General features: G+C 40.3%; 1 protein-coding gene across 4 annotated transcripts in view; it reads right to left on the reverse strand.

The window, feature by feature from the left end:
* The window catches only part of ccny (cyclin Y), a 62,077-nt gene extending 55,005 nt beyond the window's left edge, over positions 1 to 7,072 (reverse strand). Inside the window, exons 1-2 of one of the 4 annotated variants that reach the window (XM_064332339.1) lie at positions 6,984 to 7,065; positions 6,422 to 6,778 (exon numbers count right to left, since the gene is read on the reverse strand). In XM_064332339.1, the coding sequence (XP_064188409.1) occupies positions 6,422 to 6,575 (154 nt within the window). In that variant the 5' untranslated portion in view covers positions 6,576 to 6,778; positions 6,984 to 7,065. Of the gene's footprint in view, positions 1 to 3,580; positions 4,017 to 6,421 lie in introns of those variants that run through there. The other 3 variants (XM_064332338.1, XM_064332340.1, XM_064332341.1) reach the window with 3 other exon arrangements.
* Between the last annotated feature and the right edge of the window lie 10,140 nt (positions 7,073 to 17,212).

A 17,212-nucleotide genomic window follows, 5' to 3' on the forward strand; every position in this document is an offset into this window, starting at 1 on the left:
AGCGAGAGATTCACTGGCAGTCACATCTGTCCACAATGCAAACAAGTGAGGGATTCTTCACTGTAAGAAGAAATTTAACATTCAACCATACCTACACAATGTGGTAACACTAGGTTGACAGTGAAAACAAGAGACATACAATGAGACTGCGGTTCCACAAGAAAATATGAAATATCAGAAACTTACTTTGACTTCGTTCAGCAGGGATAAGTAAAGTAAGGGGACTGTGACCACAGTTACAAGAACAAGTTATTATACAAGTTCTAATACAGTTAATTGACAGAACACTGCAGTGACGCTCTTATAGCATCAAGTTTCCCAGGCAAAAACAGAGGTCGTCATTTTTCAGAACAGCGCCCCGCAGAGGCTCCCAAGCCAAATGATTATTGATTTCCAATTTAGTAGATATTTGGTGTCATTTTTGACATTATAAAAAACATTTTGGTGCCTGGCAGCCCACCAGGTCTGTACAATTACAGGGGAAACATCGAATATGGAAAACGAAGTGAAATTACTTTGTATCTGACAGGCAAATTAAAACCACCATTTTAATTACAAATAAACAACAGACTTTTGATTGACAAGTCATAATCGGAACTGACCACCAGTTATTTTCAAACTATTAGCCGATGGCCGATGACAGATTGCTAGTATTATCGGCCGATAACAATCGGTGGTCAATCAATCGGTGCCTCCCTACAGCTAAGTTTCACCAATTTGTCCTAAATGATGCCATCATTGTGCCTCATGACACTCCTTGCAAAACCCTCTGACAGATTCCATACAAGGCTACACCTACACAGTCCACGTGAATAAGTACTACGCAATGTTCTCATTGTGGCACTTATTCAAAGTCTCAATGACACCCAGAGATGGGCTCTGAGCAGATGCATTGTTCAGATTAACTGAGAGAAGGTGTAGAGCACAAGATATATTTTACAGCGATATAGCCAAACCGATTTTAAGTGATTCAAGTCATTTCAGTGCACCTCTGCAGCTGTGATTCTGCACTGCAGACAGAAGCTCCGGAACACGGATAATCCTAGCTGGATTAACCTAAAGGTAAGAACAAAAATACAACCACAGACAAGGACACCAAAACAAATATCCTCTGGGTTAAGAGATTAATCACTTAAGAGGCCAGATATGACTACAGTAAAAGCTAAAAACAAATGGCCACAGATTTCAACTTAATGGTTCGACTTTAGGTCTTCTGGCTGGCTAGGAAAGGCCTCCCACTATGATAATTACTCAGACGCATCAGTGCAGGGCTCTATGCTGACATTTTCTCCATGGAGTTGTGTGCTCCTAAATTTAAAAAATTTAGGAGCACGATAATGCATCCCAATTAGTAGATGTGCTCCTAAATTATTTTTGCAGTTAGCACATGCCAGAGTTCAGGAGCAAATTCTCCTAAAATGAAAGCACTGTAAAGCCCCTGCAAACATTAGTATAACAGTAAAGTGCGGCTTCATAAAACCATAAGAACCTACGACGTTCAGTCAATCACCTGACTCATAACAACCAATGAAATGCTTTTGCTCCCGACATGAATAGCCATGAGTGATTTCTTCATACCATCGAGTCGCTGAAATGTACGATAGCTTCACCAATTTTGGGGTTCTTGAAGCCACACCCCAATCAGTAGTGCACATGCCTACGCTCCACTACGCTAATTTCTGTGTGTGGATTTGCAGTAAATTATTCAGGAGCCTGTAACCGCAGCTAACACCAAACGTACCAATAAAAAAACTGACAAGCACTGCTGTGTTCAAGTTCCACGAGATTTTAACACGCCCACTTTATATCACAGCATGTCAGTGTCCCCAGTGCCGTGCGTCTTATTCTACACACAAGCTGTGAACCACGAGGGGTTTGAGCATCTCCGGGTAAAAAACAGACAGTGGGACACATCTCGACAGCGCGTGGCCAGCGCGTGGACAGTGGTTTCCAACAAACAAACAGGTTAAGGCAGAGCTGTCTAAAAGCCGCGGTGTGCCCATCACTCAGTGCTCACTCAAGCAACAGCAATATAATATAGGGTTTCCTGTAACAAGCTTCTCCTTCCAGTGCTATAATCATGAGGCAGTTACTGTGACACCATCCGCATGCCATGCCTCTCATAAGAGTGGGTGTACTCAGTCCGTGCAGGGAATAACAGCTGTACCAACGGATGCAGTATCTCTACCTGCTCCCGAATAATTACAATGAACCGCACCATAAGAAAATATTACCAAAAATGATTTTGTAACTAAAAAAAACAACTAAAGAAAACGGAACAAAGGTTTACTGCAAACAGTTTACATTTATGGATCAAGCAATCAAACAAAAGTCCTGTGTTTCAATACAGGGAAATAAAAGATGTTTTCCCAGTTGGACCAAGGAAATATCTGCTTGTAATAGGTTTCTGCATTTGTGCTCCAGAAGGCCTGGGCCTCATGGTAAACAGATGCTACATTATTGAAACCTTGAAAGGAGAAGTTTAATAGAGAGTCTTTCTTTCCAGACAATGGTTCCTGTTATTGGGACTCCCTGTTGCGCTCACAATGACTGCGTTAATTCCCAGGGGTGACTCAGCACATGATCCAGCCCTGTCTGCCTCGGCTGGCTCCAGCTGAACACTGTGTGAACAGACCTCTGTCCAGACTGGTACAGCCTTCCAGAATCACATTTACATTAAGCATCTGCTTGGCAGACGTCCGTAACCAGAGGAAACTTACTGTATACAGATCACATTTTTTAAGAATTATCCATTCGTGCCTACGGATGTCTGCTGGAGCTACTTGGATTATGGACCTAACTCAAAAGTGCAATCGCCATACACCCATTCAGAGCTTGAAACTGTAACCTGCCAGTTGAGAGGTTGCAGATTCACTGTCATCCAAGTATAAGCATCGTCCCAATTTACTGATGATAAGGTTTTCACAGACTGGCCAAAACATCCCCCAGTCGATTACGAGAAGCAAAGCTGCCTCCATGCTAGTGTGACACAAACACAAAAACAATTACTCTCCCTTTTGCTCTCTTTTTTGATCACTCCCCCTCTCCTCTCCATCTCTCTGCATTAAATTGTCAAGCATAGGGAGGTACCCATAGACACATGACACTTCACACTTGTTGTTTCTCATCTTCCAGCTAAATTGAATTAGCAGAGGGGACGGCAGCACTTCTTTAAAATGCTAAGTTGCTTCACAACAAGCTGCCTGCATTGAGCTCTAGATTCTAGAAGGCCAATCCGGCATGCTCCTCAAAAAGAAAGAAAAAACGCCAAATGGGATGTGATGGTTGTTGTCCTTTACCACCCAGTATGTCAGCCATGCTAAAGGATAGCGCACCTCCTTCTCAGGCTAAGACACGGACACAGACTACTGGGATATCACCTAGTGTAGCTGTAGCAGTGCTTCTTACTTCAAAGCAATGGCCACACATTGAGGGTGTTGGATTCACACACACATTGCACACAGAGGAAACATGATTCCTCACTCCTCACTCACACATAGATGAGTTACAGCTCCACTTGGCACAGTAGAGCCTTCTGCTTTCACAAGTGCATACAACAAAATAATTACACAGTACATACCGGGACTTCAAAAGAGGAGTAAATCAAAGATACGGGGTAGGCTCCAGGCTCTTCCAAAATCTCTCGGAAATATTACCTTCTTAATTCCATTCTCTCTCCAAGACAATCTCCACAAGCTTGCTACAGTTGTGGCTGCTAAAATTCATAGTAGCGTCTGTCCTCACACACTTGATTCCAGACAGAATTAAGACAACATCTATGAGGCAGACCAGTCCGAGTCTCAAAACACTCCACTCACATTCTGAGCTCAAGCAACCCTGTCACAGGCATGCTTATTTTGCATGTAATAGAAAAATAATTGGAAAAAAAAATTGATTCAGTGTCCAAAGGAGCTATGCATAAAACCTTAAGTCCATCAAGGACTAGAAATGCATCTAGCCTATGTCTTTCAGTTTCTCTCTGCTTAGCAAGTTAGCAGGTGCCAGAGCACAAGCTTTCCCAAATGGGCAGGTAAATTGAGAAATATACAAATACCAATATACCAATACCAATTTACCTTTACTTAATATCAGCGTTTCAGTTTATCAATTACTAAATTGAATGTACAACATTTTCTGGAACAATCTGACAATTATTCTAGAATGCTGCATAGCAACATAGAAATATTGTGTTCCTTATTGTTTAATTAGTTAGTCAGTAGTGTAGTACTGAAACCTGAAGTAAAGATTCCAGCTTAGAATTTTATGCGACTTTCCCTCTATTTCACAGTACGTCTTCCCAAGAGAATGCAAGATTAAAGCTTTGTTTATTTCCAGTAGAGTAGATGATACACTCTCAACAAAGTGTGCAATGATGGATTCTACTTTTATATTTAATTCCAAATCTTCTAATATTTTGAACCAGCTTGTAGCCACACAATTATCAGTCTTCATTATTTTCATGCTCTGAACCTTGCATTTTTTAAAATAATATGTGTTAGTATGGTTGTAATTATTTAATGCATGAGTTTCTTGCTAGTAGGCTTATTTATGGAGTGTCCAATCTTATCCAAAAAAGGCCGGTGTGGGTGCAGGTCTTTGTTATAGCCCAGTACTACAACATCTAATTCAAGTAGGCTAAATGAACTAATCATGGCTTTCAATCAAGGCCTTGACAATTAGAATCAAGTGTCGTAGTACTACTAGGCTAAAACAAAAACCTGCACCCGCACCGGCCCTTTTCGGATTGGCCACCCCTGGTCTATTTGATCCAAAAATGGTTCTTTCAAGCCTGGGTATTGAAACTCGGTCCTGGGGACCCTCTGTGTATGCAGTTTTTCATTCCAATCCGAATTTAAATTCCAGAATTTTAATAAGCTGTTAATTTATCTAAATTAGGTGCTTTTTGTGTTTAGAGGGATTACTTACCCGCTTAAGACACGTTATGTCATAAAAAGCTATGCATGCCATGAAGGATAAAAATCCATGTTCACATTCTGCTTATTGTGAATAACTGCATAATAACTGCAAGTTACAAAATGATTTAATGGATCAAGTTAAAGACTCATGTGAATCAACAGGCTCCTAATTGGCAAAAGTGGAGCCTGTGGCCACTAAAATGAACCATTTGGTAGATAATGAATTCAAAGACAGAGCAAATGATAACAAACCAAAGCAGCATTGTGTTAATAAGTGTTAATAAGTGTAAGAGAAAATGGATGTTTTTCTTTTTTTTTTTTTTTGCATTATTTAGTTAAACATGTGTTCAACAACCTAATTAGGAGCCTATTGGTTCCCCTCAGTCCGTAATTTGATAAGTTTGTTTTTGTTCACTTTTTTATACGGAGTTGTTTGCAATATAGCACAATGTGAACACAGGACTTTTATCTTAATAGCATGCATAGCTATTTCTGGCATAGTGTGGTTTACATTAAAATGGCATATAATCCCCAAAAACATAAAAAGCATCTAATTAAGAGAAATTAACAGCTTGTTTAAATTCTGGGATTGCAATAGATAGATAGATCGTGGTTGGAACAAAAACCAGCATCACAGAGGCTCCAGAGGACCGAGTTTGAATGCCTAGGCTGTATAGAGCCCCAAATGTAGTCTGCTAATGCATTTTTATTCAGCATCCGCGATATGCAAAAGATACCGATTACTCCATATAGCCAGAGCGCATGTGCTTAAAACGCAGATACTCCAAGCACTTGAGTACACACAAAACAACCCACTTGCTCGCCTACTATTTGCATGGCCTTTGACCACTGGACGTCGCGGGAAAATAACAGGATCAAGAATAATTGTAGCTTGGTTTACCGAAACGCACTTCTTTCCCCCCACACAGCTGTTGGACACGCCCACGAACTCCTTGCCCCTCACGTAGCCTGTGGTAATCATGCAGGCTAATGGAGGAGATTTAACCTTTCGAAAACACTTAACTAGTTGTTACTGCGTCCTTCATTTAGCCACGCTTGTCGGTACATGTTTCTATACAACATCGGGCAATCTGTACAACATAGCCTTCCCCAGGCTAAGCCGCGCATGCATTAGTGAAAATAGGGTGCAGGAATACGCTCTCTAAATTTAAGTAGCCAGCTAGTAGCTAATGCTGTGAAATAGATTTGCTTCTGTATAGCCTATGTAAGATTTTCCCCTTGGCATTTCATCTACCTTGTCTTCAGGTTTTACTAGTAAAATGTTACAATTAAAACAACAGTGCTGCAATGTCTGTGTTTTATTTAACAAACAGTGCACATTTTTGATCAGCAAAAATATATTTTTAAAATGTAGCCTATAATGTACAGTTAGTAGGCTACCGGTGTAGTGTAGCCATGGTCATCTACTGTCCCCCCATTAGTTTCACAGTTACTTCACGTTTTACATGGTTTTACTGTAACGACATCAGCGATTAATCTCTTACCGTCAATATTCTCCCTGTCGCTGATGTGCTGTAGGTTACAGCCCGTATCCTCCCTGCTCAGCTCCGGCTCAGGGCGGTAGGGCTCAAGTCTGGAATGTGCGTTTCTCCGGAGCTTGGGGCTAGAGGATACGCAGCAAGAGGTCGTGTTCCCCATCTTTCAGTTTCTTTTTTTACGCAACCTGCAATATATCCACCTTCCTTTAGCGTACACACGGAGACACGTCCAATTCCGGCTGGAACGTCGCTAGCTAAAGACTTCAGCAGTGAGAGTGGAACTGCTATACCGAATGCCCGATCGGTTATACACCCTCGTCCGGTCCTAGCTTGCAGCGGTAGTAATGCAAAGCCATTTACAAACTGAGGGGGGAAAAAAACAAATCAGAAAGGTTTCCCCCTTCTCAATCGTCTCCCGGCTCTCCCAGGCTATTAGAGAGACGCTGAAGTGTGTTCAGCCACCCCACGCAGTAAGCTGGCTGTCGTTATTTCTCATAAAATGAAAGTGAAGGAAATCTGCTATTGTGTCCCCTTCATTTTGGCCCATAAACATGGGAATGACACTAACCTTAAATGTTAACGAAACATCGTGAGCAGCACCGCTCCTGTCACTGTAGAAGAGACAGAGGCTGCACTGTGTAAGCTGTTTGATTGAAAAGGTTCCGGTTCAAGTGGGTGGTAACACACTAGTTCACAGAATGAGGCTTTTTTTTTTTTTTTTTGGTCGCTATTTGGCTAAAAATTGCACCCATGGTCAGAAAATCATCATTTAGATGTGTTTTGTTTGAGGAACTGACGAGCCGATTGTTTGTTTTTCTTACAGTCTTTTAATTATAGGCCTCAATGGCTTAATGATTAAATGCTAGCTGGCTTAATCAAAAAGCCATGGCTTCATTCTGTGACCACCAAAGGCTGTATGCCATTACTGTTAATTATTTGAAGTTATTATTTTAGCTTAGACATGCAGATTTATTATTATTATTATTATTATGGGTGGATTACAACTAGATTGTCAACAATTGTCAGCAGTTGGCCCTCTCAAAAATGTAGTAGCAATGATTTTTATTTATTTAATGCTTTAATACTCATGTAGAATTTTCACAAAGCATTATAAATAATTTTAGCTATTGCTAAAAAATAATGAAAGGTACTCAGTTGTGCAGTTGTTGAAGCAAACCGTCATGTACTCAATGGAAAATAATAGTTCAGGTCTAACGGTGGCCCATTTGTGCTTTGTAACACACATTGTTTTACTTTACCCTTTAAGATGTAAGATCAAAAATGTGATACGAATGTTCTCAACTGAACATTCTAATTCTGATACAACAATTGATACTTTTAAAAGAAATGGAGTTCTAAAAGCACTGACTTATAATTTTGAAGAAAAAAAAAACATTCCAAAAACTACCCTTCAAAGGATTAAACCCCCAAAAATAAAAGTGGAACATTTAGGAAGAGATGTCAAATTAAATACAGCTGAACCGTCAAAATACAGACTTCTGAGTTGTGGACTGACCGGTCAACCAGAAAGGGCACAAATTTGGATGTAGAATAAGCAATTACGTATTTTCAAGCTCAAGCTAATAAGACAATATATAGATTTTTCTTTTATCACTGATGCCCAAAAGTGAACATTATATAGAACAGAAACAAGTCACACTTTCAGTTGATAAAAACCGGGAAAACACTCTTCCCTCTTATGACATTATTAATCCATCTGAAATAAGCACATTTCAAAGCAAGTAAGTTCTTTTGTAAAATATCACACATTTTAAATATGTTGCTCAAAGTTCACTTTGACACATGTATTTTATAGCCTAATACATTGATCTTGAAGCAGGTGAAATTGAGCTGGGTTGTCTGAAGCCACTTGCTCATCAGTAGATCACTACTCTTTCTGTGTTCACTCACTGATGGCTTGTCTTTTAGGGTACAATTAGAATCATCCATCATTTGATTTGAACTCTCAGCCTGGTCTGTCACCAGCTCTTCTCTTTGTCAGTAGTTTTCTCTGCAATTGTCACATTCATTCTTCATAACATTTCAGCTTAATTTGTCATGTTTTTCATCTTTTGGGACGGCAAAACATGTTTATAACAGCGGTCCACTACAAACAAACTATTATTCTGTGCTTTTGGAAAGTTGCCATGAAAAATCTTCTAATGACATCCTAAGAATTTTTATGTATTTCAGCTTAGTTTGTGGTGTTTGTTTTTGACAGTGCAGTGTCGTCATGAGTTTTTATCTCAGCGTCCTTATCACCATAGCACTCTCATGACCTTTCTACCAATGAAAGAACCTCCTTTTCCTCTCAATGAAATGAGCAACACAAAATACTACTACACTACTACATATGTTCTCCATTTACTCTTGATGTCTTCAACAGGAAGGGTCGGAAGGAAGGGTGGGTTGTCTGTTCTGTAGGATGCCCAAGCGATGCATTAAGCAGGGAGTCCTGCCGGAACACTGGCACCCGACTCCAAACAGGGTTTCAGTATGGCTCTTCATCAGTGACACTAGCAGCGTTCTTACTTCCAAATCTCCCACGTGTTTTGGCTTTTTTTCACTCCCAACAGCTGGACCTTGGGACTTCAGACAACCTCTTGGACAGACTCTGGACTTACAAGCTTCATTCTCTGACAAGCCCCTCACTTCAATGACTACAGCCCCCCCACTGACAACTGGTTAACGGTTGAGTGTGTTTGCAGTGGGTTACCATTCCGAGAAATGACTCGATCTTGGTAAACGAGGGTGTTTGCTCATCATTATCAATCAGGTCTTTTGCTGTGATGTCATTGATTGTGGATGCTTTTTCGAAGTCTGGAAATGCCCTCTGCAGTGATTGTGCAGGAGGCCCAGGAACTTTGCTGATGCCTAGTGCATAAAGATGTAACTTTCTTTCGGGTCCTAGTTTCAGATTCAGATGTCTGTTAGGAAAACATTATAGGACGCATAATCTGTTGCCCGCACCTGACTTATTAGCCGCTGCGTTCAGCTTCGTAGCGTTGCTACTGTGTGTCACCCTGCCCCTGTTGCTACCTCGGTACCATTTGGATGAACTGCTGGATCATCTTCATGCCCTCTCTGGACTTAAGAGCTCCTCTGTTCTTCCACTGCCTGCATGCATTTATGGGAATATCGAACCAAATCATTTGCCTCATGCTGAGCAGTCTATCCACAGCTGATTTTAAGTTAAGAAATGACCGTAGTCTTTTACAAATGAACATCAGAAGTCTCTTTCCAAAATTGGATTGAATTAATATTTAGCTCCCTACTGCTGATCCTGGTGTTCTCATCTTGCCTGGATATTGGATCAGTGAATCTACCCCCAATAATATTATTTAAATGGTTACAGAATGTTAGATAGGCCAAGAAACATAAAAAAGCCAAGACTAATTTGGTGGTGATAAAATTTTACACAATAGCCTACTGCAATTATGTGAGCTCCTTGCCATTAAAATTAGCTTAGCAAATTCTGTTCAGTGAGTTTAATGATACTGAATTTCTCTTAATGGGCCATTTTAACTGAGATTGGTTCACCTGATCTGTGGTCTCTTCAAATGTGGCTGTAACTCCCTCAACCTCTTCCAAATTGTCAGTTTGCTCACCCAACCAAATTCCCAGATAAATCATCTCGTCTCTTGTCCCAGTGATATTAGTTACCATTGTGCCATTGTGTTACAGAGACTTGTGTGGCCAGAACAAAGTCCCACTTTAATGCATTTTAAGAATTTTATTGAACAAGCATTTCTACTATGATTGACATGAGTGTGACATTCATCTAGTAAGTTTTATTCCCGATGTTCTTATTGCATGTGATTAGTTTAAAACACAATTTCCATCAGTCACTACTATACATGCTTCTATTAAGATAGAATAAAAGGAAATATAATCTGTGGTTTACCTCAGATCAGTTTTGCATGGGCTGAAGGTACGCAGTTCCATTTCCAATGGAATATATATATTTCAAAAGTTAGGAAATCAAAGTTTTATATAAACCAATTAATTGATAATCTAAATAACCCTGCTATATTCTGTAAAACTGTCCAGTCATTAGCAGCAAATAATGTGATCTTTGGCCTTCTGGAGGAATTAGATGTTTTGTTTTAGTCCTATTTCATCTGTTCTCAAAGCATAGACAAACTGAACCTAGACATCCAGATGTTTCTCGACTTCTAGTCCCTAGTCCACATAAGGCTCTAGGATTTAACTTCCAAAGCCCTCACCCACCTTTTAAACATGTCACTTTATCCAATATGAACCCTAATTACTGGAAAGTAGGCTATGTACTCCACCTATTAAAAGGTGGTGGCCCTTCCAAGCTCAAAAATCAACGTCAGATATCAAAACTTCCTATTTTGAAAGAATATGATAAGATTCTTTGGATTTTGGAATTCTGAATCAACACTCAGATTCAACTTTTTTACACAATAATATACTTGCAAGATGTAAGCAGAGTCTTGTTTCAGATCTGGTCATAGTACAATTGTTGCAGTCTCATTAGTAGTTAATGACATTGCCCAACCCCTTCATAATAAATAGCATTGCTCTACCATTTTATTGACCTTTCCAAGTCCCTCAGTTAACCAAACCTTCTTAATTAAAAGATTAAGTGAAACTGGTTTGGGTCTGCAGCATCCAGCTGGTTTTTCAATGATCTTTGGACAGAAATCAATGTGCATATGTAGACCGACATAGGTCCCCTTTTTGGGAATTATAAAAGGGGTCTGTCAAAGGTACATGGATTAAATAACTGTGATGTCTACTTTGTGTCATTTGCATCCACATGTGATTGACACAGTTCCTTACTGCTGTGCCCCTACCCTTGGCCAAGGGTTCCAGAATGCTTTTAATTCTATTCAGTCTGCTCTCCTTTGATTTCATTTAGTCCTCAGTGTAGGCAAAATTAAATGGAGTATTCAAGCTCTGTGATTCATTTAAAAATACACTTTTTTATGGCAAATGCATAGAAAGAGTGTCTTCTCACAAATATTTAATCTTACAAATGATTAGGGATTGATTGAAAAATTCTAATTGAAAATCGAATTTAAAATATTTAATTGATCATTTTCTTTTCCAAGTTTAATTTCTTTTAGTTTTGAGACTTGAAGAGATGACTCATGGTAGATGCATTTGGAAAGATTTCTTTTCTACACCATACAGCTGGAACAATTTACAAAAGACCCTTAAATGCACACGTCATGACCCAACAACTAAAATATGCTCCTGCTTTCAAATCCCTGTTGTTAATTCCTGTTTACACAACTCTCTCATGTATGTTTATTGTCCTTTAAATTGTTGACTTTGTCTTTGTAGTCATTGTTTGATGCCAGCCCCCCCTAATAAAACAGATTTTTATCTCAATGGATTTTTTAGTGGTATTATAAAGAATTAAAAAATGATTGTTTTTGTCTTTTCCAACACTAGCATCCCATTCAAGTAATACAGCAGTGATAGGTTGCTCAGGGCCCTGTTTGATGAAGCAGGGTTACTGAGTTAGCTGGGTGGCTGCAATGAGTAAAACCCAGAACAGATTTGGGAGGGTTCCAGGTTTTACTCAGAGCAGTCATCCAGGTAACTCAGTAATCCTGCTTTGTGATACAGGGCCCTGATCACCGACTATTGATGTCATCATCATGGGAAATATTACCATACTTTTAAACAAATCTTGCACTTGCCCAGCCCTGCAGGGGTCATGCATGTTGTGTTCTTATGACTCGGGATGCTTTAAATCCTAAAGTCTGTGGTGCTGAAATAACAGGTCTGTCCCAGAAGAGCCAGGGCATTGACCTGGTGGGATAGTAGTTATGCTCCACTCTCTGGTTCAGCTGTGTAAAGTCTGTGCTGATCCCCAGCTCCTCCAGTGGCTTCCAGGCCTGGATGATGGGCAATGCCCTTGTTGTCATCTAGTCTACGCTATATGACCAAAAGTCTTTGGACACCCCTCAGTCTGAGGCTGTTTTTCATGGTTTGGGCTAGGCCCCTTAGTTCCACAAAGGCAAATATTAATGCTACAGCATACAATGACATTATAGATGATTCTGTGCTTCCCCGACAGTTTGGGGAAGACCCTTTCCTGTTTCAGCATAACAATGCCCCCAGGCATGCGGCAAGGTCCATATAGAAATTATTTTGTTGAGAATAGTGTGGAAGAACTTGAGCCCTGACCTCAACCCCATCTAACACCTTTGAGATCAATTGGAAAGCTAACTGCGAGCCAGGCCTAATCACCAATCAGTGCCCGACCTCACTCATGCTCTTCTGGCTGAATGGAAGCAAATCCCTGCAGCAATGCTCCAACATCTACTACTAGGATGGCAGACCAGCACACAGGATAAATCTGAAAGGTCTTTCACCCTTGAGCCAGATCCTGTAGATGACATCTCTCAATCCCTTGCATGCTAATCTATTTTGAGAGATGATCTTGTACTAACCAATAAAATCAGTCAGTTTCTCCCTCCAGAAGTTCAACACTTCACATGACTTGGGGCGAACCTCTGATAATTCTAGTTTTCCCACGTTTGAGAGTACTCCGATTCTGCTTCCTCTTGGCAGGTTCTGGCTGCTCTGGGTAACCTTTGGAATAATATCTAGCAGCTTACTCTGGTAGTACTTCTGTTTAACAGGGGTACAACACATCATCATCATCATCATCATCATCTTCACTACAGCACAATCGGACAAGTTAATTTCTTCAATGGGGGCTCACCGTCCACTCCACAGTAGACACACTGTCCATCCTACTAGAGGTGGAAAAATCCAGGTTCACAAATTAAAAGTCCTTCCCAGTGCTACTGATTGGGACTGTATTCACACTTGACTCTCAGGTAAAGGGAGGATGGAAAACCAGCAGTTCTTGGACCTTGAGGGCCGTGATTTCAGTAACAGGGCACTAGATGCTTGCGCTCAGACATGAGGGGCACCCTCAGCTCCAGTACTACATTTCCCACCCTACCTGGTATCACTTCACCGGACAGGAGCGCTAACAGATATGCTAACATGCCTTGTGAAAGCCCCTATGCTTTTGCATTCCTCTTGCCTAGATGAGACAGGCTGTCCCAAAATAAACACTGTTCTTTTCAAATGCTGAATCATATGTATAACAGCTTTGGAATCCATGGTCCTTTTTCTGTTTGACCAGGCATGAATAAAACGGGTACAGAGATTAAACAGTTCAGAAAGACAATGTTATGTTTGTTCTCTTAATATTTGGGTCATACTGTACCTTGTTGCCACCACATGAATACATTGACTCTGTTAAATAATTGTATTATTGAAGGCTATTGCACACCCTTTTGCAACAAAAATACCAACAAACATTAGTTGAACTTTTGATAAGACTAAGTACTTTGTTCTCTGTCCCAGTTCTGGTTCAGCATCACTTCTCAGGAGAGACTCATCAGCCACCACCACAAATTGTGGGCTGCATTTTAGATTTTTATCTCTTTGTAGAGGTTTACTTCAGCGGTTCATGTGGTTGTACATTTACTGATGTTATAGCAATGTTACTCATTACTTTTTTTTTTTTTGTGTCTATGTTTGCTTCATCTAGCTTTATTGTTCACATTACTTTATAAGGTGCCTAGGATATGATGTTGAATAGATGTTGATGTAAATGTTTAAACGGATCATGAAAGGGAAGGGAAATAATGGAGACAGCTGAAAAATATCCCCTCTGACTTCTGTACCTGAACTGAACACACAGCAATTTTTTAGCAGTTAACATTTCAGCAGCACACAACATTTCACTGAATGGTTTGAGAAAGGTTTAGACTCCATCGTATCATAAAATGTCTAATGCAAAGAAAAAAGTAATTGTACTAAACACCTGCAGTTTTATCTGACAGGGAAATATCAAACATTATTTTAAAATTATATCTGAGAATGGACCTAAACTAATTTCTCATAACACCTTTCTCCTGGAAGATACATGTTTCATCCATAATCAGTAACACTGGTAGTACACTGGGCACAATATCTTCAGATTAACACACTCATTTGGAGGTTAAAAGACGGTGGCAAAGTCTGTACATCCCTAACAAGCAGCCAGTGCTTTGATTGCTATGGTAATTAATGTTTAAATTACAATGGTATTTTCAATGCAATAAGAAACACGTAAAAACTTCACCACATGGTGGAGACAAACACTCATATAAGTAATTTGCAAATAATAACCACACATATGAATTCTAGTTAATTTAAATGATTGCAGTGGTTACATATTTACACCAGTTCTTACTTTTAGGTAGCATATCCAGAATGGGAGTTTCAGACAGCACAAAATTAAATTTGTGTCTTGATTCACTCTGTTTATTGAACATTATTGACATAAAATGCATATAACAAAGAAGATACATGTATTTTGCGCTTGATAAGCGTTAATATGTTACGACCACTAGATGTCAGTGTTACAGAGACAAGGCCAAGGATTAACATTTCTTTCTGAGGCCGCCGGCTACTAAAGGCAGCTCACCACTTGAGGGCGCACTAGCCTGAAGCGGAAAATTCCACTTCAAGAGTGTTTTGGGCCAGAAATAGATGCATCCATGCAGCAAATCAAATATTAAACAAACACCCATATTCATTTCCTCAACTTCTCCTCCTTTTACAAAAGGTTTGATAAATGTGTTGAATACCAAACATTGTCATTGTGCGAGGATAAAGCCTGCTATTCTTTACCTGGGTATGAGTTACATTGTTCATCTATGTTTTCTCTGTCCTTGACATACATGCAGATGTTCAATACATCTGAAGAGGAACAATTTCAGTGTTTTTTAAGACAAGGTGATTGTTACGCAGTGTGCTTTTTCAAGGACATCAGTTATAAGCAGGCAGTGCACAGAGACTAAGCATTATATTGCACGGCAGTATTCGTCTCATCATATAGTTCATCGCATGCAACACACTCCAGTTAAAAACTGCGCATTCTTGTCTGCCACGCTGTCTGAAATATTTTCCCTACCTACCTTCTGTTTCCAGATCCTTATTATATAATATATCCAAGTAGATGTACATCTGATGTAACTTACATTAAGATCTAATGAGGGACTTATTGTCTTTGTGAATTTACTCCATTAGTTTCTATTTGTGTGTGCAGTGCTGTGTGGAAAACGCAACCAAAGCTGGCGCTGTAATTGACGTAAGTGACCAGGGATTCCAGAGCTAGGGCCCAGAGCGGGAGTCGAGTTGCCTCGGGCACGTGTGTGAAAAGCAGCCTCCCGGCAGCTGCGCCCGGCCGTCTGCGCAGCCGGGGGTATGGCACGCCTCAGATGGCTTCTCACTTTACACCCATCACTGCCCAATGCAGCGTTCTGCTGCGTTACCAACAACTGAGCTTTAGAGAAATGTAGAAGTGTGTACATTGACATTATGAGTACATTTTATTTGTGCCTTCAGATTTCAGATTGTAGGTTGGGGGGGGGGGGGGTGGTTGGCTCTGGGGGGAGGGAGCAGTTGTAGTAGGTGCAGTTAGAATCATAGCATTTCGAGGACAGAGTGAAAATGGCCAATCAGTCATTGAACTTTCTTACATAACTTTGAGATGGTTAAGAACAGTAGTTGCTTCAGATTAAGGGGAATGTTTCTGAAAGGAAACTGGTGAGAATCACTGACTGGCATGTACTATTGTCCAACAGATGGTTACACCCAACTGTTTTAATGAAGCAGCTGCAAGACAGTGCAGCTTGGAGGGATAATTATTTCTTTGCTTAGCTACTCATTTTAAGACATAAATTTGATCTGTCCTTGATACTGATAAAATTGGACAATTCAACTTTCACTGCTTTGTCTTATCCAACACCGATCCCCAATGGATCAATATGACATTGGTTTTAATCTGTTTAGGAAATGGTATTTTTCTCATTGCAATTGACCTTTCAGAGATATTGGCAAAATAGCCCAGTCTATTTTATTTACCTGGTTGTCCTTTGGTCCACAAAATTTCTAAAAGTATTAGGAGACCTGAACATCACACCCATATGTACTTGTTGAACCATCTCATTCCAGAACCATGGGCATTAATATATTAATATGGCATTGGATCAACACCCCCCCCCTCTTTTTTTTTTTTTTTTTTTTGTAATAGCCTCTGCTCTTCTGGGAAGGCTTTCCACTAGATTTTGGCTCTGTGCAGGCCAGTCAAGTTCTTCCCCACCAAACTCAGCAAACCATTTCTTCACGGACCTTGCTTTCTGCACGGGGGCATTGTCAAGCTGAAACAGGAAAGGGCCTTTCCCAGACTGTTGCCACAATTCTCTAGAATGTCATTATATGCTGCAGCATTAGGATTTCCCTTCACTAGAACTAAGGGGCCTAGCCCAAACCACAAAAAACAGCCATTCTTTATCCTCCATCAAACTTTACAGTTGGCACTATTCGAGCCAGTACAGTTGGCACTATGCATTCTGCCAAACCCAGATTCGCCCGTCAGACTGCCAGAAATTTGATTCATACCTCCAGAGAACACGTTTCCACTGCTTCAGAGTCCAATGGCGGTGTGCTTTACACCACTCCAGTCGACTTTTGGCATTGTGCATGGTGATCTTAGGTTGTGTATGGCTGCTTGGCCATGGAAACTCATTTAATGAAGCTTTTGGCAAACAGTTCTTGTGCTGACGTTTCCAGAGGTTGTTGGAAATCTGTAGTGAGTGCTGCAACCGAGGACAGAGGATTTTTACACATTACATGCTTCAGCACTCCGCGGTTCTGTGAGTTTGTGTGGCCTACCGCTTCACGACTGAGCTGTTGTTGCTCCTATATGTTTCCACTTCACAATAACAGCATTTGGAGTTGACTGGG

The sequence above is a fragment of the Anguilla rostrata genome, chromosome 4 (assembly GCF_018555375.3).
Source record: "Anguilla rostrata isolate EN2019 chromosome 4, ASM1855537v3, whole genome shotgun sequence".
NCBI lineage: Eukaryota > Metazoa > Chordata > Actinopteri > Anguilliformes > Anguillidae > Anguilla > Anguilla rostrata.